The sequence below is a fragment of the Parasteatoda tepidariorum genome, chromosome 4 (genome assembly GCF_982258835.1).
Source record: "Parasteatoda tepidariorum strain Cologne lab strain chromosome 4, Ptep-v5.0, whole genome shotgun sequence".
Lineage (NCBI taxonomy): Eukaryota > Metazoa > Arthropoda > Arachnida > Araneae > Theridiidae > Parasteatoda > Parasteatoda tepidariorum.
This window is the reverse complement of record NC_141758.1, coordinates 24,990,395-25,014,978: the sequence shown is the minus strand read 5'-3', so window position 1 is coordinate 25,014,978 and position 24,584 is coordinate 24,990,395. Positions and strand designations below refer to the sequence as shown.

Below are 24,584 nucleotides of genomic sequence, written 5' to 3'. Positions count from 1 at the left end.
AAATATCCCTCCCCCCAGTATTAAAAAAAATATTTACTCTAAATACTCAAATTTTCCGCAATAAACAGTTTTTCAACCATTAAAAAAATTAACAAATATTTTCTTTCTCTTTTTCTTAAAAAAATATTCAATAAAAAAACTGTTCTTTTTTTAAAAAATTTTCGGTTACTTGCCCCTTTTCATAACCCCCATGCCTTTGAAGGTACCCTTTTTTTTTGAAAATAAGATAATAGCGAAAAGAATCGATTCGCATACCTGCCAACTCTTTCGGATTTTGCGGGAGATTTTATTTTCATATTTAAAGTGGTAGTAAATATATATTATTTTTTCTTTTATAAATTTAATTTTTAAATGATTTTGATCACCACTATTCTTATAAAAATTAAGCTTATATATAAATATGCGTTACTATAAAGGTTGTCAACTTAATTTTCTTCAAATACAACGTATTTGTTTGCTGAATTGAAGTTTTAATTCCATTTTAATACCAAAACAGTTCATTGAGTCGTTTATTCGACTCAACTCATTTTCAACCAATCAGAGGAACGCTCATTCGATTCTCGACTCTTTTTCTCTCATTCAGTTCATTTTCAACCAATCAGACATTTGCATTCATACGTAAGTTCATTACCCAATCAGCGCAACGGTTTCATTTTCTATGACTCTCGCTCCTTGGCATAGAATAAACGATAACATAAAACTCTGCTTTACTTCATATTTACTGAAATTTATCAACTGAACATTAACCGTGTGAATGAAAAAATTCGCTTTTTAATATTAAAGGACTGAAAAGTAATATCTGAGCTTTGCAGCTTTAATATCTTTTTTATTTGAAAGGAAGAACCGAAACTGGAGAAGACAGCTCTTCAGTTGTTGTTGCCATTTTTAAATTGTTGTTTATCAATAGAATTTATTAATTTCGTAGATGAAAAGAAAAAAAGAGCGAGTGATGCATACTTTTCACTGCATCAGAATGCAGTAGTATTGCATTAATAGCATTTTCAATTCCTTTCATCCTTCAAGTCAATCCATTTTATTAATCACCTCCGGAAACCGGTTGTGCGCTAACGTTGACATCGGGGTCATTCTCATTGAATGCGATTTTTCCGCTTGCGAAAACTCTCACACATACGAGTACCTTATTGCAAGTTGTTCGCATGAAAATATTTTCAACTAATCAGATTGTCATTCACATGATACTCGAGTGAGAATGGACCTGTGTCTATTCAACTGCGTTGAGATTATAGCAAGCTTCAATTGTATAAACGAAATGCTGTATCAAACGCATATGCGGATGTTTAGTAAGTATAAGTACTAACTCTAAATGAGCTTATAAAGTGTAGAGTACAAAATATTGTAAAAAAAATAGAAAAAAGAATCGATTCTTTTTCAAAAACGAACTTGATGAATCGATTCACAAAAAAGAGTTGATTGAAATATCGATTCGTTCGTTTTTCGCACATCACTAGCCAAAACTATTCCTGATATATATCCGGTACCTCATATCCAGGACTTTTTGCATAATTTAAATGGCAGAATTGTATTTTCTAAATTAGATTTAGTAAAAGCATGTAACCAAATAAGAGTTGAAACTTCCGATGCACCTAAAACAGCAGTTATCACACCAATTGGACTTTTTGAATATATATTTATGCCTTTCGGTTTAAGAAATGCTACACAAACATTTCAACGTTTTATTGATGATGCTTTAAGAGACATAGATTGCTGTATAGCATATTTGGTTTATATTTTCATTTTCTCTGAAACCGAAGAAAAGCATAAATCTGATCTAAATAAAGTTTTTAAGCGTTTAAACGATTTCAATTTAATAACTGGCTTAGAAAAATGTGTTTTTGGTGATAATCTTTTGGTCTATTTAGTTTCAAAATGTGGTATTCAGTTTAAACCTGAAAAAGTAAAAGCCTTAAGAGACTTTCCTTGACCTAAATATGTAGAACAATTACGCAGACTTTTAGCTATGGTAAATTTCTATCACAGATTTTTTAAAAATGCAGCTAAAATCCAATCTTGTTTACACGATTTAACCTAGGGTAAAGCTAAAAAAGATAAAACACCTCTAGTTTGGACTGATAGGGAAATTTCTGCTTTTGAGGCAGTTAAAGATGCGATTGCAAATGCTGTTTTGCTAGCACATCTTTTACCAAATGCAAATTTATCTCTTGCTGTAGATTCTTCAAATTTTGCTATTGTGCAGTTTTGCAACAAAAAGTAAACAATGAATTACAGCCTTTGAGTTTTTATTCCCTCAAACTTAATGCTGCAGAGCAAAGGTACAGCACTTATGACAGGGAATTGCTTGCAATTTATTCAGCAAACAAACATTTTCGGCACATGCTTGAAGGATGAAATTTTCTAGTGTACACACTGGTCACAAGCCTCTCATTTACGCATTTCAACAAAAAAGTGAGAAATGCTCTCTAAAAAAAACGCGACATATAGAGTTTATTACTCAGTGCACTACAGATTTAAGACATATTCCCGGTAGTCAAAATATAGTTACTGACACTTTTTCGAAAATTTCTTCCCTATAATTCCAGTGTCATTAATTTTGAAGAGATAGCGGAGGCACTGGTTAATGACACTGAACGTCACTCTTTACTTGAGTCTGATTCCGGTCTCGAACTGAAACCTATGTATCTCCCAAATTCAAAAACAATTTTTTGTGATGTTTCTATTGGTGATATAAGACCATACATTCCTAAAGACTTTCATTGGAGTATTTTTCAGACTTTTCATGGCTTATCTCATCCTGGAGGAAGAGTAACTTTAGACCTCATCAGGAAGAGATTCGTGTGGGAATCCATGACCAAAGACATTAAGCTTTGGTGCAAAACTTGCCTCTTATGCCAAAAATCTAAAGTTAGACGTCACACGAAACCCCCTCTAGGAGAATATGGACTTCTTAGTGGCAGGTTTTCGCATGTTCATATAGACATCCTAAGTGGTATCCTCTACCACCGTCAAGAGATTATAGAAACATACTTACATGTATTCGCCGTTTTTCTAGGTGACCAGTGGCATTTCCAATGCAGAATCAGACAGCTGACACAGTTGCGGAAACGTTCTTTGCTGGTTGGATAGCCAGATTCAGTGACCCAGAGACTGTCACAACTGATCAAAGTCGTCAGTTCAAATCTGAACTTTTTTCGTCTTTGACTACATTTCTGGGAATCCAGAAAACCAGGGCGGTAGCTTACAATCCATAGTGTAATGGACAGATCGAAAGGTTTCATGAAAGCCTGAAAATGCAATTAAATGCCTCCTAACTGAGCGCTGGATGGAAATTTTACCAACAGTTTTGTTAGGCATTCGCTCAAGTTTAAAGGAAGATATTGATTGTACAACGGTTGAAATGATGTATGGTTGTTCGATACGCCTTCCCGGTGAATTTTTTCGCAACTTTTTTTTTAAAGCTGTAACATCTCATTCTGATTTTTCGCAGAAACTTCGTGAAAAAAATGAGAGATTCATGCCCTGAATACTCGTGGTGTCACTCGTCCAATCTTCATCAGTAAAGATCTGCAGACTTGTAGTCACGTTTTTGTCAGAAGAGACAGTGTCCGACGTCCTTTGGTATAGCCCTATAAAGGTCCATTTAAAGTAATTTCACGAACTAACAAAATTTTTGTTTTAGATCTTGAAGGACAGAAATCTAGCTTTTCTATCGACAGATTAAAACCAGCCTATTTTCTATCTGATTTAGTTGCAGACTCTACCAATCAGTCTCTCATGGTAAAGCCAAAAGTAACTACTAGGTCTGAAAGGAAAGTTTGATTTGTCTTTGCCATTCCAAACCAAAACGTCTTACAGACTGTAAGGGGAACTGTAGAGTTCGCTAGATCGAAGGTAATACCGAACCTGTCATCGAGCAAATCCAGATTTTCTTTCTGCTGTTGGAAATTAGCTATAACCGACTGCAAGATACAGATGTCATTTTTGTTATCGCGCACTTTTCCCAGCATATATAAACTCTGTGAAATCACAAAGTATTTACTACTACTCAGTGTGTTATACACTTTTATATTTTAATTTATTTTACGTTAGTCAGTTATGTGACTGTAACTTTTTCCGGAAAATAAATCTTTTATTTTTATCCCCTGATTTTAATATTGTTGTGCTTTGGTTCCCTTAAAATGTGAGAGCGTTATACTAGCTCTTACATGTTGTATAAGGAACACGACTTCAGTCTGTTAAATGGTTTCTATGAATTAATAAAATTTGTTTGTAATGGAAAAAATTCGTATAGATTATTTTTTCCATTACAAACTAAAGTCATGTATTGCATCATAAACGTAAATGTATTAACTCCTTCTTCCTTCACTTTCTACGCAGTAGAGAGGTGGGAACTCTTAGTAGTAACTCAAATTAAATTTTAAAAAAATATGAATAGAAATATATTATTAAATTACGTAAAAACTGTCGCTTGTAGAGTAAAACCGATATCAAATTTAAAAACAGCGACGAAGAAATATACATAATAACGTTAAAAACCTAATGCTTTAGAAAATATAAGAAAAGAATGTGTCTTTCATTATAATGTGAATGCTTGTTTTTTCACGCGCAGAACTTTCAGACAGACTTGTAATTATATATTGTTGTGTTTATAATTGAACTACTTATTAATTGATGAGAAGCCTATAACTGAAAGCTTCCACACAGTTTTTTGAAGGTAGTCCCATCAGACCACTATGAAGGTAAACCAATTAGTGAAAGAACCTTTTAATATGAAATCTATTAAAAATTAGAAAGTGGTAGAAAATATATGTTTAAAAATTTGTTTAATTTATGAATATAATTGGTTTGTTTTATTTACTTGTCAACCACTACAGATTTAATTCCCAAACATACGTAATGAATTTCTCTCAAGTACTTTTAAAATAGAATTTGGGTTCCTGAGCACAAGTGGTTCGCTTTTTGAATAATCTGCGCAGACTACTTATAAGAAACAGTGTAGAGGCTTTCTGATGTAGGAGGTTATATATGAGAGCTGAAGAAATTTTCAGATCTAAAAGAAGAATACTTATCAACCTTTCTTCTGAACTCACAAGAAATCCTTTTTTGTATTAATTACTTTCACAACAAACATACACAAACGTTTTCGAAGTATTTCAATGAAATAGACTATATTTATGAATTTCTCTCATTTCTTTCTCAGTATCCACCAGCAAAATATAAGTTGCTAGAAGATACCTCTAATAAATAAATTAATCCATCATCAAAATTTTAATTACTTATCAAATTTTAAATTACTTATTAAATATATTCTATTTTCTGAATGGGTAGTTTCAAAATTTTTAACTATTTCAGTGTGTGTTATTTATTTCTCAACATCTCTCAAAAAAAAAGAAGCAGTATTTTTTATTTTATTTAAAATTGCATTTCTTAAAATGATTTAATAATTTAAATGCCTTAAAACTCAAATATTTTTAAAACGTATTCACAAAAATAATAATAAATTATAAATAATTATTTAAAGCTATTTTTTTGCATAGATAGTGGGATAAAAAATATGTATAATTATTTAATAAATTATAAATAATTATTAATAATTAAATTATAAATAATTAAATCATAAATAATTATTTAAGGCTATTTTTTGCATAGATACTGGGATAAAAAAAATTTAAAACTGTGTACCAAATGTTTCGATGAGCTTGAATATTCCTCGATATATTGCGAAAGACGCAAAAAGTAAAATCAAAATTAAGAGATCTAAACTTTTGAAAGCTCGCCTGACCATACTATAGAAACTATTTCCACAGAATTCGAATTGGTCGAAAAATTTTTTTTAAAAAAAAAGCGGTTATATGAGTGAATCTCTCTCTTAAAATACTATCTGCTGCACTAATTAACTAGTGCAATTAACTAATGAATATTTCAGCTTCGGCCCTTGCATCATTAAAATCTATTCTTAGGCCTTATTCCGATCATTAGTTCATATGTTATTCAAAGTTTTTCCTTTTTTTTTTTTTGATACGAAAACAAGATAAAGTTAAAACTAAACACTTTATGCTATAAATGCTAATAATGAGCCAGCAATGAATCATTATTTATTACAAGATTTGATTTTTTTAAATAGTATGCATAACAAGGTATGCCTCCGGTGATTAAAATTGCTAAAAGTGGTGCTGATTGAAATTGAGAATTTTAATAAAAGAGATTAAAATGCGCATATTTTTATGGCATTTTTTTGCCTGAGATGCCAACTTGGTTCGCTTTGTAAAAAAAAATATTTTCTTGTAATTAAAGTTATTTTCAGTTTAGTTTTTTTCTTCATTTTTTTGTAATATGATTTATTTAAAATATCACAAGAAATGCAACATTAAATATTTTTATCACGTGGTGACGCTTTAAAAGAGTGGGTGTAATTATTCTAATTTCACATGATTCACTCTTCAAATCACTACCAGTTTATTCAAATTTTGGAGAAAGCAGAGCAATTTTTATTTCTGGTCTAATAAAAGAGAATTCCGCGAATGATTTTCCTTTAAATATGAACAACTTGAATTGAAAGTCATAAGTATTGAAAGGACTTGGTAATAACGAAGTAAAATTTCTGCCACTTTTCAATTTTTTGTGTCTTGTGGTGACTTGCATATCTTGTGTAAGAAACACGACTTTATGTTAAATGGTTCCTATGAATTATATAATAGTATTTGTTCGTAATGGAAAAAAATAATATCGATTATTTTTCCAGTACGAAACATGATGTATTGCATCCTAAACTAAAATGTATGATTATTTTTATCTTGCCACTTACTACTATGCAAAAAGCGGAACTTTTAATATAATCAGTCAAATTAAATTTTTAAAAATCCTATTAAGATATTTGTTATTAAATTACATTAAAACTGTTGCCTGTAGAGTGATGCCAATTGCAGATCTGAAATTAGCGACGCAAAAATTTTCGCTCTGATAACTAATACAGTAGAAAATAATAAAAAGTTTTTAATTCGCTATGGCGTGTGTAAAGGCACCTTATGTATGTTTGAAAATGGTACGGGTTTCTTCGTGGACAGAACTTTCAGACAGACCTAATTATAAATAGTTGTGTTTATATTTGAATCACTTTTTAATTGTTGGGAAACCTGTTCATGAGCAATACGAGAAGAAGAAGTTTACAGATCTAAAAGAATACTTTTTAACACGTTTCTGAAACCACAAAAAGTCATTTTTATTTCTAACTATGATTTCTAACTATGATATTTATCATGAATAGAATCTGTGTTCCTCCATCGCCACATAAATTCGGCGAAATACGAATTGAAAATGGCGTCTGTGGTATCGGAATGGCGGTGACATTTTTTTCTAAAGTCCCTTTTTATGACTGCCCACATACCTTCGATCTTATTGACCAGAAGTAAAAGTAACCTTACCAGCCGGTATCTAACGAAGAACTAATGGACCTCTGAAATTACGCATACCGTTGAACATTAATAACGCTAAAATCTAAACCGTTGAGAATCACGATTGGGTTTCAACATCGCCTAGCTTGGCGATCAACTGCGATCACAACTTGGCGAGAATCAAGGGGCACCCTCAAATATAGTCTACCCGACGTTAATTTTTGTAGCGATATAGAAATAGAAATTGATACCATAAAAAAATTATAGAGAAATAGATACCATAAAAAAATTATAGAGAAATATATACTATAAAAAATTAATTCGTTTTCGTGTTCTTTTCATGTATTTAAAGCAACTTTTGTATGCTTTTACAATTTCTGAGGCCTTTTTTTAAGAAAAAAAACAAGTCTCCACCTGATAGTTATATTATAGGTTAGGTTACCATAGCAAAGTTACATCTTCAAACATCCTCAAGAGCTATAACACATCTGCAGCAGAACTGGATATGAAGACAAAATTGCAGGACAGAAACACTTTAATTGTCCACTAATCTTCAGATTTCCTGCTATGTTTTAAAAATCTTTATTTGTGGAAACCTTTAGCGTGGCGGACAGCTGGCCGCCTTAGTCGGCTAGTAATGTAATAAAAACAAATCTTACAAAAGTACAAAAAATAGAATTCAACATTAATACAACATTATAAAAATTTAATGTGAAGGGTGAGCCTGTTTTTCAGTACAAATTTTGTCAAACCGTGGTATCATTGAAGATATCGCGGTTCTCAGTTCCTTTTCAATCTTTAAGCAAGATCGATACTTTGTCTTTAAGACAGCTACTGCAGAAAACCCAGTTTCACATAAGTAAGATGTTACAAAGGGCAATAAAATTTCTAAAGCTTTATTTGTTAAAGTAGGAAACTCGTCCTTTACTCGTAACCAAAACGTGACAATATTATTTTCGTGTTGAAACATCTGCTTTAATGTGCTGTCACTAGATAAGTCAATTATCATTTCCTGCTCTGCTGTCGTAAGGCCAAAATCATCATATTTTTCAATCACAAACGGGTTTCTAATCCATTCATATTTGGACATGTCAAGATCTTTAAAGTAAAACGAGAATTGCTCCCTTAAACTGGTCAAGTGTTTATTAATAAGAACTTTACTTTCTTCTATTTCATCTGCAAGACAGGTAATTGTAAAAGTGGGAAACATGTCAAAGTTATTATTTTTCAAACTTATTATCCACAGTTCCAATTTTCTCATAAATGCAGTAACCTTGTCTTTCTGGACAAAAGCATGAATTTGAGGCCCTTGCATTGATTTATTTAAAGTACTGAGTCTTTGAAAAATATCCACTAAATATGCAAGTTTTACAAGGAATTTCGTGTCATAAAACAAGTTTGCTTCATCTCTATTATTATCAGTAAGGAATATGGCGATCTCTTCTTTTAGCTCAAACACCATTTGAAGTACTTTGGAACGAGAAAGCCAACGTGCCTCACAATAATATAGAAGTGATGTATATTCTGAACCCATGTCATTACACAATTTTGCGAAAAGCCTTCCTCTTAATGGGCTATTTTTGATAAAATTTACAACTCTTATAATAACTTGAAATACTGTTAGTAAATCTTCACCCATATCTCTTGAAACAAGTGATTGTCTATGAATCATGCAATGCGTCCAACTTGCCCGAGGAACCACCTTTCGAACTAGTGCCTGTAGACCAGCGTTTTTTCCTGCCATAGATGGAGCTCCATCTGTGCATAGTCCAACACAGTTCTCCCACAGAATGTTATATTCATTGAAAAATTTATCAATCATATTAAAAACTTCACTTGCTGTAGTATTGCCTTCAATAGGTTTACAGAATAACATGTCTTCTCTAACATCAGTTTCCACAACATATCTTACATATGTAATCAAGTGTGCATCCTTAAGAACATCTGTAGCCTCATCTACTTGCAACGCGAAAGAAGATAGTTTTACTTTTTCTATTAATTGATCGCAAAGATCTTCAGATATATCGGATATTCGTCTTCCCACCGTATTATCTGCAAGTGGAATGATTTTAAGTTGATCAGCATATGATTCCTAGCATCGTAGCTACCATGTCAATAGCTGCAGGTAGCACTAAAGTTTCTCCTATTACATGGGGTTTTTTGCATTTAGCAATTCTATAAGAAACCTTATAAGACGCAAGCAATGCTTTTTGTGTAACAGACATGGTCTTTGAAAACATTTCTTTTTGTTTATTTAAATTCTCCAATTTTCTTTGGAAAAATTCTATTGTCTTGCCAACGTGATCTGCATGTACGTTTTCGAGATGCCGTTTTAATTTATTTGGTTTCCTGCTGTCTGAGGCCAAAGTATTCAGACACAGCAAACACATTGGTCGTTCTTGGCCATTAATGACTTTACATGTAAATCCAAATGATAAGTACATTGGATCATATTTTCTACATTTAGGTTTACTATTTTGCGAAGATGTTCCGCTATTTTCGTTACCTCTTCTTTTGCCGTCTGCTTCTGCTTCATTCAATTTTCGTTTCAACCCAGTTACGAATTTATCCATCTAAAAGCGTTATTATTTTAAATCAAATAAAAATACTTTATAACAGTTTTGAAACTTACCTCAATATTAATTTAGAAGTGTACCAAAGCGAGTTTGTAGACAATCTGCGTGGAAACGGTCGAGTTTAACCAACGTTTCTTAACGAAATGCCGTGTGTCTGCTCTCGTCTGGGCGCACGCATCCAGGTGTAGTCGCGTCGTCCGAGTTTGAAAAACCCCGCAGTCGCGCGCAATTGATGATAGTTCCACACCAGATGTAATGAGCGCTAACGTCGTCGAATTAACGACGGCCTTGGCTCATAAGCCTTGTCGGGGCCTGCTTCTGTTTACTGAAGTTTGGCGGGAGTAACCCCGAGAATATCCGGGATGATCCGAGTGCTTGTCTAGTTTTTCCTCGCGCTCGGCTCCAAACGGGAAAGCAAGATATTTTCGTTCCAGCAAGAGTATGGATGGATTTTTTAGCATTTATACCCGAGAAATTCGCGGCGAGGATTGTGGATTACGTATAACCGTTTTTCTGATTAATTTTTTGACACCTATTCGACTTTTTTGGTTTGTATTCGAAAATGATATTTTGGAATCAGCTGCGTGCCCCCCCCCCCTGCAACAGTCTCGCGCCCCACAGTTTGGAACACACTGCTTTAGGTGATTTTTTTAAACCCAGCAAATCCTTCTAATTAACATTTCGAAAGCAATAAAATGTCTAGATCACAAACTTTGTGTCTGCAGCTTACTTTGAGGATCTATGCCTAAATTGTCACTCCTGTCCCCTACCCCATATGACATAATAAAAATATTTTAAATAATTATGTAAATAGTGTACGAAAATATCGTTACCGTTTCTTGTTTGGATCATTTCAAATGTATGTCATGTATTTTCACAATGACACGCCGTTTAACACGTTCACGCCGGGTCACGCTAGATTTTCTCATCTTGGCAGCGCACCGGAGTAAAAACTGGTAACAATAAATTTCATTTTTTAGTTTTTTTCCGGGAATAATAAAAATCCATAACTACCAATTGTTTTTAACGGATGCAATTTTTATATTGAATTGCTTCTTCGCTGTGATAAATTTTTCTTACAGTGGATTGTTATTGTTGAGAATAGATTAACTCCTCCCGAATATTATCTAATATTGAAATAGTTCTTCTACAAGTATTTTTTCTTTTACCGTACCAGTATTTTCACTTTTCCCGGCATGAAAGTGTTAAATTTAATTAATAGCAGGAATACCACGGGGGACAAAAAATATAAAAACTTGATAATTTATAAATTGCTAAAATTTATTAAAATTAGCAAATCGTATAACTAATTTTTTCAGTTTGCTGTTGCATGTGAATTCAAAGGAAGCTGGATACTTGAGGCAAACATGGCTCAAGTCAATTCATGCCTGTCTTGTATTCTCATTCATTCTGCCCATAATCAGAGATGGCAACTTATTCCCGACATTATATAATTATTTTTGAGTGGTAGTCTTTTAGTGTATAATTCTTTGTTTAGTAAATTCGATAGTATTGTTACTCACCACTTTTGTTTTTCTCTCACAGTTTAATGTTTAATTCCCAAAACACGAGTGAGGGGAATGATGTAGTCTATTCCAGAATTAGTTCTTGATTTTGATAATTTGCGAAATTGTACTCCCTTGTACTATCTCACTCATATGAGCTATTTGTAAATATTATATTACTCACATAATATGTAATTTTCTCTTTCTTCGTACATAGTTTACATTATTGTACTTTCAACTCAAACCTCATTCAATCGTTGCCTAAGGCAAAAAACTTCGTTGAAGTGGCAGGTGCCGTATGGCAGACACTTCGAAATTTACTTTTGCATTGAAGCATTATAACGGTAATGTCGTGTAGAAGTATTTAAAAAGTTAAAAAAATTAAACGGAAATAATTTAAGTTCTCTACCGTTTTTTATACTATTTAATAGAACCTGGAGCAGTTGGCTTAGCTGCGTAATAGTCTGTAAAATATATATAACTTATGTAAAATTAAAAAATGTTTTGTATAGAAGAGGAAAGGATATCGCTTTGCTAAGTTTTCAAGTCTGAATGTAATATTGAATGAATTTAATATATAAATTTGAAGTTTTGCTTAACCCCTTGGGGACGGTTGATTCAGAAAAGCATTCGTACAAAATCAGAATAAAGTTGCAATTAAATAAAAAACGGTAACTTAAATGTAGTCGTTGTTAATTTGACAGACTTACTTTGCCTTTACTTTAATTATTGTTAGTTTAATCATCTATATAATCAATGTTAATTCAAAGTATAACTAAATAGTTTTATTTTGAACAAAGTAATGGTGAATTAAATAAATCAAACAACTTTTACTCCGCCTACAAATAAACTGCTAAGGAATTACTTTGATTACCAGTTTTATCTTTTCACCCTGATTGGTAAGGTTCTATGCTGGCACGTATTTGTGACAGTCGGCGCGATAGGGTTAAGACATATTGCTGAAACTGTGCACCGCAATTGATCTAAAGTATTTTTTTCTTCTTCAGAATTCTTGGACTGAAAAATATTTTTACTGTTTGTTTCATTGCACTTGTCGTTTCAGTTTGATATCTAATTTTGATTTGGAAGTGATAAGAGTTAGAAGTTAGTTTATTGCAGCAATTGACTAACTTTTGACATTTTTGCATGGTCATTATAAGTGAAATTTGAATTTTTTACCCTTTTTCCTTTCTGTCAAAATAAGTCACGCTTTGCACTGTTGGAATAAGATCATTGAAGAGAGTTCTTAATTATGAGAGTTCTTAATTTTGAAAAATATATGTACTTTGAAATATTCATAATTATTAAAAATATTTTCTATTTCGTCGATATCGTGGTGCGAAAACAAAGCTGATTTTATACAATTAAATTGAAAGTTAACTATTAAGAAATTTTAAGTAATTTTCTAAAAAGTTGGTGACCACTCTTTAATTTTTTTAGGTTGTGAGTATTCTTTAGTAACTAATTCTTTTAATAACTAATTCCTATTCCTCAATATTAAATCCGTTGTAGAAATTGCAACTTAAAAACTTCGTGGCTCAAAAATCCTTGAAAATTATCAAAATTGGAATAAAGGTCACGAAAATTTCTGTGACTGGTAAACATCCCACAAAACAATTTATCCATCATGATGGTCGCTCACATTTTGTTTCAACGAGGTAAAAGCAATTCCTAAAATAATTGTGCTACCTGTTTTTTTAATACTATCCATCCTTGAAATTTTATTTACTCCTGTAATAATTTATTAACTTTTACTTCTTCATATATATTATTTGAATGAAAAACTAAATCGTATCTATTCCTATTTGGATATGAAAGCAAGAGTCTAACGACTAATTTCTGTTTTTAAAATCACATTTGTGTTTAGGTATTTTTAAAATTTTCGAGTTCAATGGCGAGTTTAGGTGAACGAAAGTTATATGAAGAATGGATGGAAATGATAAGGATGACCAACGAACAAATTGAAACAACAGAGAAAGTGCTCCAAGATTGCTCGCAACTCAAAACTCAACTTATGGAAACTCAAGATGCAGGCCAAAATTTAGAACAGAAAAGCGAAATGACAACCGATACAGAAAATACAGCTAAAAATAATGCAGAACCCCCTCTAAAAAACCGGGAAAAAAAGAAAAATAACGTTGAAAAATCTGAAGAAAATTCCTTCATGACTACAAATAGCAGGCCTCCATTACTACTAGATGTAGTCACTTCCTTGCAACCTTCTGAAACCAATGCAGATCCTGACTTAGCCCAACCCAAGGAGGATTACCATGCAACTGCAGCTCCACCCACAACTCCAGAAATGGATCTACCAATCATGCACATTAAAGTTCTAGTCCGTGGACTTCCAGTTGGCACCAATGCAGAACATATCTCCCTTGAATTGGCCAAGACAGGGTTTATAACACAAAAAGTCATACAGTTTAAGAGAAAAGTGGGTGAGGCCTATCGGCTCCTCCCACTTTTTCTCACAATATTGATCAAAACAGACCAAACTCAGCAAATCTACTCTGTTACCAATATTTGTGACCTTCCCGTGAAAATTGAAAGATTCCGTGGTGGGAATAGCCCAATCCAATGTTACAATTGCCTAAATTTCGGTCACACACAGCGAACGTGTAAATCTCAATCAAGATGTCTTAACCCTTTCGCGCCGACTGTCACAAATACGTGACAGCATGAAACCGTATCAATCAGGGTAAGAAGATAAAACTGGTAATCAAAGTATTTCTTGAGCAGTTCATTTGTGGGAGGAGTTATAATTGTTTGATTTTTTTAATTCACCATTACTTTGTTCAAAATAAAACTATTTAGTTATACTTTGAATTAACATTGATTATATATATGATTAAACTAACAATAATTAAAGTAAAAGCAAAGTAAGTCTGTTAAATTAGCAACGACTACATTTAAGTTACCGTTTTTTATTTAATTACAACTTGATTCTGATTTTGTACGAATGCTTTTCTGAATCACCCGTCCCCAAGGGGTTAAATGTGTCGCCGACCACCGTTTCTTTCAGTGCCATAAAGACAAAACTACTCCACCCAAATGCTGCAACTGTGGTGAGGCACACACGGCCAATTTCACGGGATGCAGCATCCGTCCCCCCAGGAAGAGCTCTCGAGCAACTCCAACTATAACTCCACCAACAACGGCAGGTCAAGCCCATAGACTTGTCTCAATCATCAAAGAATTAAAAGAACTATTAAAAAACAAAGAAGTCCTACAACTACTTCAAGCAATCATACGTGAGTCCACTCCAGATTAAAGCCACTTTGACTAAACCTGAACTCTCTTTCGAACTTTTGATAATATCTCTAGTACTATGCATAATTATATTCTTGAATGTTTATCACACTAGATGGCGCCACTATGGCTTTGAAAAATTTATGTAGAATCTTCATAATTTATAATTTTCATAATTATTAATTATAATCTTCATAATTTTCCCGATCATGTGTATATATGTTATCATCAATTTTTTATGCTCAATTTCAAATTTCAACAGCAATTTATGTAATATCATAGATAAAGCTTGTATCTCATGTATCACCTAATCATGGCTGTATTCACTTCTTTTTAAAGGCAATTTATGTAAATCATCTATCAAGTTGAACAAATTTCTAATCATGGTTATTTTTATGTTACCACACTGTTACATAAATCAAAATGTTATATTCACTGTAATAATATTTTTAAGATGGATGGGTTAGGGGCCGCTGCATTGCCTAGGCACCCAGTTGTTTAAATAAAGCAAGCAAGCTTCCATTCCGATATTTATTTCCATCTTTGAATTCCTATTAAAATATTTGCTAGCTGAAAACAATGCAAGCAAATACAGTGAATATAAAAAGAATTTTTGTAATATACTAAAAATTCCGCTCTTCCTGAAAGGAAGACTTGTCAGTCAAAAAAATCTCGAAATAATCCTTTCTGTGCGTTCTTTAAGGCCAAATAATTTGAACATTTCTCCCATGTAGAAAGTGTTATTATGGAGAGAAATAACAGTGAATATATTTGAGTAATAAATAAACTTTTATCATGTTAGCTACTTTAAATTATTGAAAATTTATAATTCGATGTTTACAGATCCAAATTCGACCTGATATTTCAAGGCTCAAATACGGCCTAAAAAAAGTTTACACTTAACAGCTAAATTTTGAAAAATATATGTACTTTGAAATATTCATAATAATTAAAAATATATTTTAATTCGGTGATATCGTAACGTGAAAACTTCAAACTTAATTTTATAAAATTAAAATGAAAGTTAACTTTAAGAAATATTCAGAAGAAATCGTAATCACTCTTTAATTTTTCTAGTTTGTGAGTGCTCAGTATTTGATGACGTAACATAATGTATATGCTAGTGTGAATGACCGAAATTGGTGATTGTTGACAATCACATATTCACTTTGGTAAGTTCCGAAATACATACTTGGTCTAGTTAAACGTAATATATCCAACACTGATGTTTTTTTAAAGGTTCATTACCACGGCCCGGTATATATTTATCAGGTACTGTGAACACTGATGTTGCTCCTAGACTAACCTCAGAAAATATTAAAATAACGAATAAATAAAATAATATCAATGAATAAATTAATATCAAATCAGATGTAACAAATATTTTGAACATTCACCATAGCGATTATGTGATTGTTGACATTCACCGGTGAAAGTCAACATTTTCTGAATTTCGGTCTCTCACGGTAACAATTACATTAAATATAATGAGGTTAAAAGAGAGTATCTGTCACTTAAAAAAATATTTATTTATGCATTTATTTATTTTTATTTTTTTGTTTTTTACCTATTGGCAAAATGGGTCTTGGTTTGGATTTCAATGGCGTCCTTATACTTTACAATTATAATAAATCCCAAAAATACTTCTTGAGTTGTGAAGAAAAGAGAATTTTATACCTTCAACCTATTTATTTTTATTTTTTCAATTAAGAATCAGAAATTCCAGCCTACAGTTCAATCTGGGTCGTTTTCATTACTAATTCAGGTGATTATCACAAATAAAAAGGGTCCAAACTGATTGACTAGGTTCCAAAAACTAGTGTTAAAGCAAGAAAAAAACGATGCCAAGACTTAAACATATACCGAGGCTTAGAAAGTTAAAGCCAGCGAACGTCGAAGGGAATACGTGAAGCGTTACACACAAATTAAGAAACGAAAGGATTACATTCTCAAACGCAAGCATGAAGCCCGTACCTCAGAAAAGTACTGAAGTGGTAGAGAGAATTGAATCCTACCGAAGAGCGAATGGTGGCTCTCCGAACCCCTTTCATGCAAATACTATAGCTTAATGTTGATCACCAGTTAGGGATAAAAGGATCCATTGTCAACGTACTCAATGCCTTGCACAAGATCGTAGAATGTCTTTCACGCAATACAAATAATTCATTTTCCATTCATGTAAAATTGAAAAAAAAGCCTAGCTTTCAAATCACATTTCATGTATGAGCTTGTGAATCCGAAACGGGAGTATGATGCAGATTACACCATTATTCCTTCAAACACCATTGTAGCAACCCGAAGTTCCGCAGTGAACTGATTGTTAAGACACGGTTCCCAGCAAATCACCGAACACCGAAGTCAAGCATCACTAGCTGCGGTCAGTGTGCGGGTGGGTTGCCAATTGGATCAGTCTGCGTAGGGACCGAGGGTGTGCTGTATTAGTCCTCGTTAAACCGTTATACCTTAAAATGTTCGACTTCTTTAGTCGTGCTATCGAAGCGTGGGTGTTATCCCCTCTGCAAAGGATCCAAAATTGTGATGGCATGTCTTCGGATCATACACAGGGATGTTTCCCAGACAGTCGCCAACAGCCCATTGTGCAGCTCTAGTGCGACGTAAATGAACTACATCTACAACAAGTATCAATCCGAAAATGTTAATATTGATCTTGATTGGCTGTTCAATGTCTATTCAGTCATCAAAAGAATTCACCGAGAATATGGCTGAGCTGCATTCAAATATATCTGCGAAATTATGTACCGGGCAGTTCAGGATTAACAGTTAAAGATGTCCAAGATGAAAACACAATAAATTTGCTTTTCCCAAAAAAATTAGACAACAACCGTTTTGCCAATGGGTAATCTGTGATCGCTTTGCGTCTATCACATTTTTTTTTTTCCTTTTTGATTTGTAATGATCAAATATTAGATTTTCTGAGCAAAAACGTAGAATAGAATATTAATGGAAACATGGAAAAATTTCTCTAAAAAGTGGAATTTTATAAAATACTTGTAATAGATGCTAAAATTATTTCGCTCGAATCTCAATAACTGATTACTGCTGCTAACAATTAGAAGAATGGTTGTTTATTTTTAATTTTTTGTAATTTAATTTTTTGAATGAAAAAACTAAATCTTATCTACTCCTAATTGGATATGAAAGCAAACGTCTTACGCTTAATTTCTGTCTTTAAAATCAAATTCCTATAGATATTTTTAAAATGTACGAGTTCAATGGAAAAAAACGCATCTAAGTTTCAGAAATAAGCCATTAAATATGGCAAGACTAAATTGCTAGATAAAGAGGAAAGAAAATACGTCTTTTAGTAATTTTTATTTGAGAAAAAAAAATCTTATTACCGCTTTCTATTTAATTTGTTAATTTCTGATCAGACTAACGTCCCCGGGCCGATGGATTGTTTTGCGCATTGAATAACTTTAATCTTGCTTTCACATTTCATATATTTAATTAATTTAAGGTCAGATTCACTTAATCTAGATTGCAAGTACGCGCAACGATCAGATCAAATTTATAATCAATGGATACCTTAGAAAATCTTTCCACCACTTTTTATTTATTTTTTAAATTTGAAAAACATTTACTTCTGTACGAATAGTTGTTAAACGCCATGAATTATTTAAAAGCAACACAATTACCAACTGATGCTTTACTTAAATCGTTCAATGCCAAAAACTGGAGATATTCCATTTTTTTAACCAAATATTCAAACTTTTTGCCTCAAAATGTTATGAAACTCTATTACATAAGATATTTTCACCCGCTCATTCGAAAATAAAACAAAAAAACTGATATGTTTCTTTAGAAAAAGAACTTTTTTTGGTCAAAATACATATATTTTACTACGGTTACAGTTAAATATATTTCAAGAGGGAATTTTTTTGCGACATTGGGTTCCTTGAGAAAACACTTCACAGTTTGAACATCCGATTAAACGGCTGAAAAATTTAAAAAATTAATCCCCCCCCTCTTCTTTTTAGCAAACTGTACATTAAAATGCATAGGAATAATTTAATACTTCTCAAAAAATGTCAAAAATTGAAATATTTCTGAAAAAAAAAATTTGAAAATTGATAATGTCCTCCAATTTTTACACCGTGTATAATTTGCATAAAGAAGACAATTGAACTAAAACTGTTACCACTTTATAAAATAATTAAAAGAGTATTTTAAATTTCCAAATTTCATTTACAGTGTCAGGTTAAACCAACCAAATTTGTACATACTTTTAATCATGATTTATTAATATGTTACCACATTGTTGCATCATTCAAAATGTTTTATTCACTGTATATTAATTTGATGATGAATGGAGCAGGGGCCGCTGCGCGGCCTAGGCACTCAGTTTTGTTTAAATAAAGAAAGAAAGAAAAAATTCAGTGGGAGACCAAGAACAGAACAAAAGTTTCATAAAGTATTTGCCAGCTAAAACCAATTCCAGCAAATATAATGAATTTAAAAGTAGTGTTCTTGTTATATAGTAATAAGTCCGCCCTTTTGAAAGGAAGACTTGGCAGTAACGAGTCAAAAGAGTCTGGAATGTTCTCTGAGAATTCTTTAAAACCGAATTTAGGCATTTCTGCCATGTAGAAATTGTTATTACGGAAAAGAAATAAACTTTGATCATGTTAGCTGCATTAAATTGTCAGCTACAAAATTTATAATTCGATGTTTACAGGTCCAAATTCGACCTTTTATTTCAAGCCATGGCCTAGAAGTAGTTTTGATGTGGCAGCTAAATTTTTAAAAATATAGGTACATTAAAGTATTCATAATTATCAAACTCAATATTAAATTCGTTGTTGAAATTGCAACTTAAAAATTTGGTGGCTCAAAGATCCTTGAAAATTATCGAATTTAGAATAAAGGTCACGAAAATTTTCGTGGCTTGTAAACACCCTGTAAAACTCTATTTTTCCAACGTGATTGTCACTGATTGTTTATTTCGACGAGATTCCTGAAAAGCAATTCCTAAAATAATTGTGATACCGGTTTTTTTATACAATCCTTCCTCGAAATTTTATTTATTTCTGTAATGACTTCTGTAATGAATTTATTTTTACTTATTCATATATTTTTTGAATGAAAAAACTAATCCGCATCTATTCCTGTTTGGATACGAAAGCCAGAGTCTAACGACTAATTTCCGTCCTTAAAATCACATTTGAGTTTAGGCATTTTTAAAATGTACGAGTTAAATGAAGAATAAATGCATACAAGAAATAATACATTTAATATGGCAAGACCAAATTCATAGGTAAAGAGAAAAGAAAATTCTTCTTTTAATTGTTTTTATTTGAGGAAAGTAAAATTTTACTCCATTTAATTTGTTAATTTTCGTTCAAATTACATCCCCGAGGCCGATGGATTGGTTTACGCAAAGAATAACTTTAATCTTGGTACCACTTCATATTTATTTCATTAATTTAACGTCAGATTTACTTATCCTAGATTGCAAAGACAGGCAACGATCAAATAACAATTAAAATCAATGGATACCTTAGAAAATCTATCCACCACTTTTTATTTATTTTTTAAATTTGGGAAAACAATTACTTCTGTGTGAATAGTTATTCAAAGCAATGTATTATTTAGAGGCAACATGATTACTAAGTGATGCTTTGTGTATGACGTTTATAACAATGCCATAAAACTGCCAACATTCCATTTTTTATGCAATTATTCAACCTTTTTCCCTCAAATTCATTTCTCTTTCCCCCTCAAATTTTCATAATGTTGTGAAACTCTATTCCATAAGATATTTTTACATGCGCATTCGAAAACAATAAAAAAAATATATGTTTCCTTATAAAAAGAGGTTTTTTTTTTTTGGTCAAAATAAATATAACATTACAGTTAAACATATTTCAAGCGGGCATTTTTTTTTTGCGACATTTGCCTCCTTGAGAAAAAACTTTACAGTTTGACCATCTGATTAAATGGCTCAAAAATTTTAAAAAATGATCCCCCTTCTTTTTTTTACCATTTTTTTAGCAAGTTATACATTAAAATGTATAAGAACCATTTAATACTTCTCAAGAAATATCCAAAGTTAAAATATTTCTTAAAGCATAATTTCTTAAATAAAAATAAAAATTCCTTAAAAAATAATATCCTCCAGTTTTTACAAAGTATGTAATTTTCAGAAAGAAGTCATTTGAGATAACAATTTGTACCACTTTATAAAATGAATTTATATGTATAAGAAATTGTGCAAAATTTGTAGATAACAGCTATCCAATCTATCTCAAAATGAATTAAAAATGTATTTGCTAGCTGAAAATAACGCGAGCAAATACGGTGATTATAAAAAATGAATTTTTGTACATAGTACAAATTCCACTGTTCCAGAGAAGATTTGTCAGTCAAAAAAAACTCTGGAAATGTTCCTTTCTGTGCGTTCTTTAAAACCAAATTTTAACATTTCTGCCATATAAAAAGTGTTATGGAAAAAAATAACAATAAATATATTTGAGTAATAAATGAACTTTTATCATGTTAGCTACATTAAATTATTGATAATTTATAATTCGATGTCTACAGATCCAAATTCGACCTGATATTATTTAAAGGCTCAAATACGGCCTAGAAATAGTTTAAATGTGGCAGCTAAATTTTGAAAAACATATGTACTTTGAAATATTCATAATTGTTAAAAATATTTTTTATTTCGTCGATATCATAGTGAGAAAAGTTTTCGAAGATGATTTTATAAAATTAAATTCAAAGTTATGTTTAAGAAATTTTCAGAAAAGTACGTGACCATTCTTAAATTTTTCTAGTTTGTGAGTATACAGTATTTGATGAAGTATTATAATGAATATGTTACTGTGAATGACCGAAATTGGTGGTTGTTGACTTTCACCTGTGAATGTTAACAATCACATAGTTGCTTTGGCAAACGTCCGAAATATGTACTAGTTAAGTGCCACTGCCCGGCATACAATTGCCCGGTATATCCTACACTGATTTTTTTTAAGGTTCATCACCACTACCCGGTGTACATTTGCCCGGTACTCCAGACACTGATATTTCACTTAATCTATCCTCAGAAGACTTTAAAATATCGAACAAATATAATTAATATGTTTCTTTAGAGAAAGTGCTTATTTTGGTCAGTATAAGTGTATTTTGCTACGGTTACTGTAACAAATATTTCAAGAGGGATTTTTTGTGAGATATTACCCTCTCTTTGAGAAAACACTTTACAGTTTTAGCATCCGATAACTGACTAAAAAGTTTAAAACAGTATCCTTTTTTTTTAGTAAACTGTACATTAAAATGCATAAAAATCATTTACTACCTCTCAAGAAATATCAAAAATTCTTCAAAAAGAAATTTTAAATTGATGATGTCCACCAATGTTTACGCAGTGTATAATTTACATACAGAAATCATTTGAAATGAAAACTAATACCACTTTATAAAATAAATTATAAAGTATAAAAATTACAAAATTTGACTAACAATCTGTGTACACCTGTCACTTTTAACCCCTTCCATAATGATTTTTCCCAGTGGTATGAATGTTAAATTTTCTGTGAATATTTATGGTAATTACTGTAAATATCTCTGTTCAAGTTTGTATTTTCTCTAATCATGGTAATATTATTGTAAAGCTACCACAACGACTGCTTATATTCAAAACGTTTTTAACTCATTTTTGTAATTTCATGATGAATGAGATAGGGGCCGCTGCGCGGCCCAGGTGCCCAGTTGTTTTTAAATAAAGTAAAAGTAAAGTATTATTCATTTATTTTTACCTATTCTTTTGTTTTTTTTAATGAAAAAACTAAATCGTATCTATTCCTAGTTAGAAAGGAAAGCAGCCGTCTTACGTTTTATTTCTACTTTAAAATCAAATTTAGGCATTTTTAAAATGCACGATTTCAATAAAGGAAAAAAACGCCTATAAATTACTAATATAATACATTTAATATGTCAGGACGAAATTGATATGCAAAGAAAATATAAATTTTTCATTTGAGGAAAGAAAATTCGAAACAACCACATTGTATTTAATTGTGTTCATTTTTCTCTCTTCAGATTTACATCTCTGGGCCGAGTGACTGGTTTACGCACCGAATAACTTTAATGTTGCTACCACTTTTAATTAAATATATTACTCTAAGGTCAAATATACTTAGATCACAAAAATTTTAACGATTGGTTGACGACCGTAAAACTATTTATCTATCGTGGTGGTCAACTCACATTTTGTTTCAACGAGACTCCTGAAATAATTGTGGTCGAATACAAATACCTATTTATACCAATGCCAAAATCCATCATCTGCTGCAGCAGAAAGCCTCCTCACGGTTTTTTAAAAGTACTCTGTGCAGACTATTTAAAAAGTGAACCAGTTGTGGGGGGCATGAACGAAAATTCTTTCTTAAAAGCAATTGATAGAAATGTATGATATTTCAGAATTGAATATGTAGTGGTCTAAAAGTAAATAAGACAAATCACTCGTATTCATCAATTAGAAAAGTTTTTAGGCATATAATTACTAACACTTTCTTAATTTTCTAGATTTTCTATGAAATGGCTCTTTTGTAAAAGGATTTACCTTCATAGTGGTATGATCGGACTACCTATGAGAAATCGTGTGGAGCCTATCAGTTACAGAAGTGTTACAGAAACTGGTGACATTTCATTTTTTTATGCCAAATATTCATTACTCTTTGTAGATCCTTTCCCTCTAAATTGTCCAAAATGTAAAGAAATTTGATTTCATAAAATATTTTTACACGCAAAATCAAATACAATAAAACAATTTGTATGTTTCCTTAGAAAAAGAGCTTTTTTTGTCAAAGTGATTATATTTTCCTACGGTTACTGTTAAACATATATTAATAGGGTTTTTTTTCTGACGTATTACCCTCTCTTTGAGAGAACTTTCTACAGTTTGAACATCCAATAAATATCTTAAAAAAATTTTAAATAATGATCCCCATCCTTTTTTTTTCTTAGCAAACTGTACATTAAAATGTATAAGAATCATTTAATACTTCTCAAGAAAAATAAAAAATTGAAATATTTGTTTAAAACAAGATTTAAAAATTGATATTGTCCTTCAATTTTAACACCGTTATAATTTGCATGAAGAACAGAGATGCCAACTGCTCCGGACAAGCCAAAATAATTAAAAAAAAACGGTAAATAATTACAAGAAAATTTTGCAAATATTTACCTATCTTTGCTTGCTTTTTACAAGGTATATCATGACATAAGAACTATAAAGTGGTGAATTATATAAGCCTACCAATTATTTAGCAATAGTGGCGGATAAAAATCTACTGAATTGAATTTATTAAACCAAGAATTACAATTGATAAACTACCACTTTAAAATATATATTTGCTGTCCGAAGCAAGTTGGCAACTCTGAAAGAAGTCAATTGAATTAAAACTGCTATCACTAATAATAACTGCTATCACTATAAAATGATTTAAAAAGTATTACTAATTGCAAAATTTCATATTTTCTGAGTGACCTTCGAAATCGAGATATATTTAACGAAGTATTTGCTGGCTAAAAACAATGCGAGCAAATACGATGAATATAGAAGAAGTATTTTTGTAATATAGTAAGAATTCCGCCATTCATGAAAAGACTTGGCAGTAATTAGTCAATAAAATCTGGAAATGCTCCTTTCGGTGACTTCTTTCAAACAAAATTTTCACATTTCTGTCATGTAAAAAGTATTATTATGGAAAAGAAATAACAATGAATATATTTGAGTAATAAATAAACTTTTATCATGTTAGCTACATTAAATTATTTATAACTTGATGTTTACAGATCCAAATTCGACCTGATATTTCAGCGCTCAAGTACGGCCTATAAATAGTTTAAGTGTGGTAGAT

At 31.5% G+C, this 24,584-nt stretch overlaps 1 protein-coding gene across 1 annotated transcript; it reads right to left on the bottom strand.

Moving 5' to 3' along the window:
* Window positions 1-8,073: 8,073 nt before the first annotated feature.
* LOC147810814 (zinc finger BED domain-containing protein 5-like) lies at window positions 8,074-10,725 on the bottom strand. The gene is made up of 2 exons (XM_087162095.1): window positions 10,674-10,725; window positions 8,074-9,419 (listed from the first exon to the last, which is right to left on the bottom strand). Exons 1-2 carry the CDS (start codon window positions 10,723-10,725, stop codon window positions 8,074-8,076), a joined length of 1,398 nt encoding a protein of 465 aa, XP_087018221.1.
* Window positions 10,726-24,584: the final 13,859 nt, after the last annotated feature.

Excerpts from the sequence above, each read along its gene's own strand:
- LOC147810814 (XM_087162095.1), bottom strand. The coding sequence starts at position 10,725 with ATGTCATATGGGGTAGGGGACAGGAGTGACAATTTAGGCATAGATCCT. Across the intron at positions 9,420-10,673 it reads TTTAGGCATAGATCCTCAAA|ATAATACGGTGGGAAGACGA; the intron begins GTAAGCTGCAGA and ends TTCCACTTGCAG.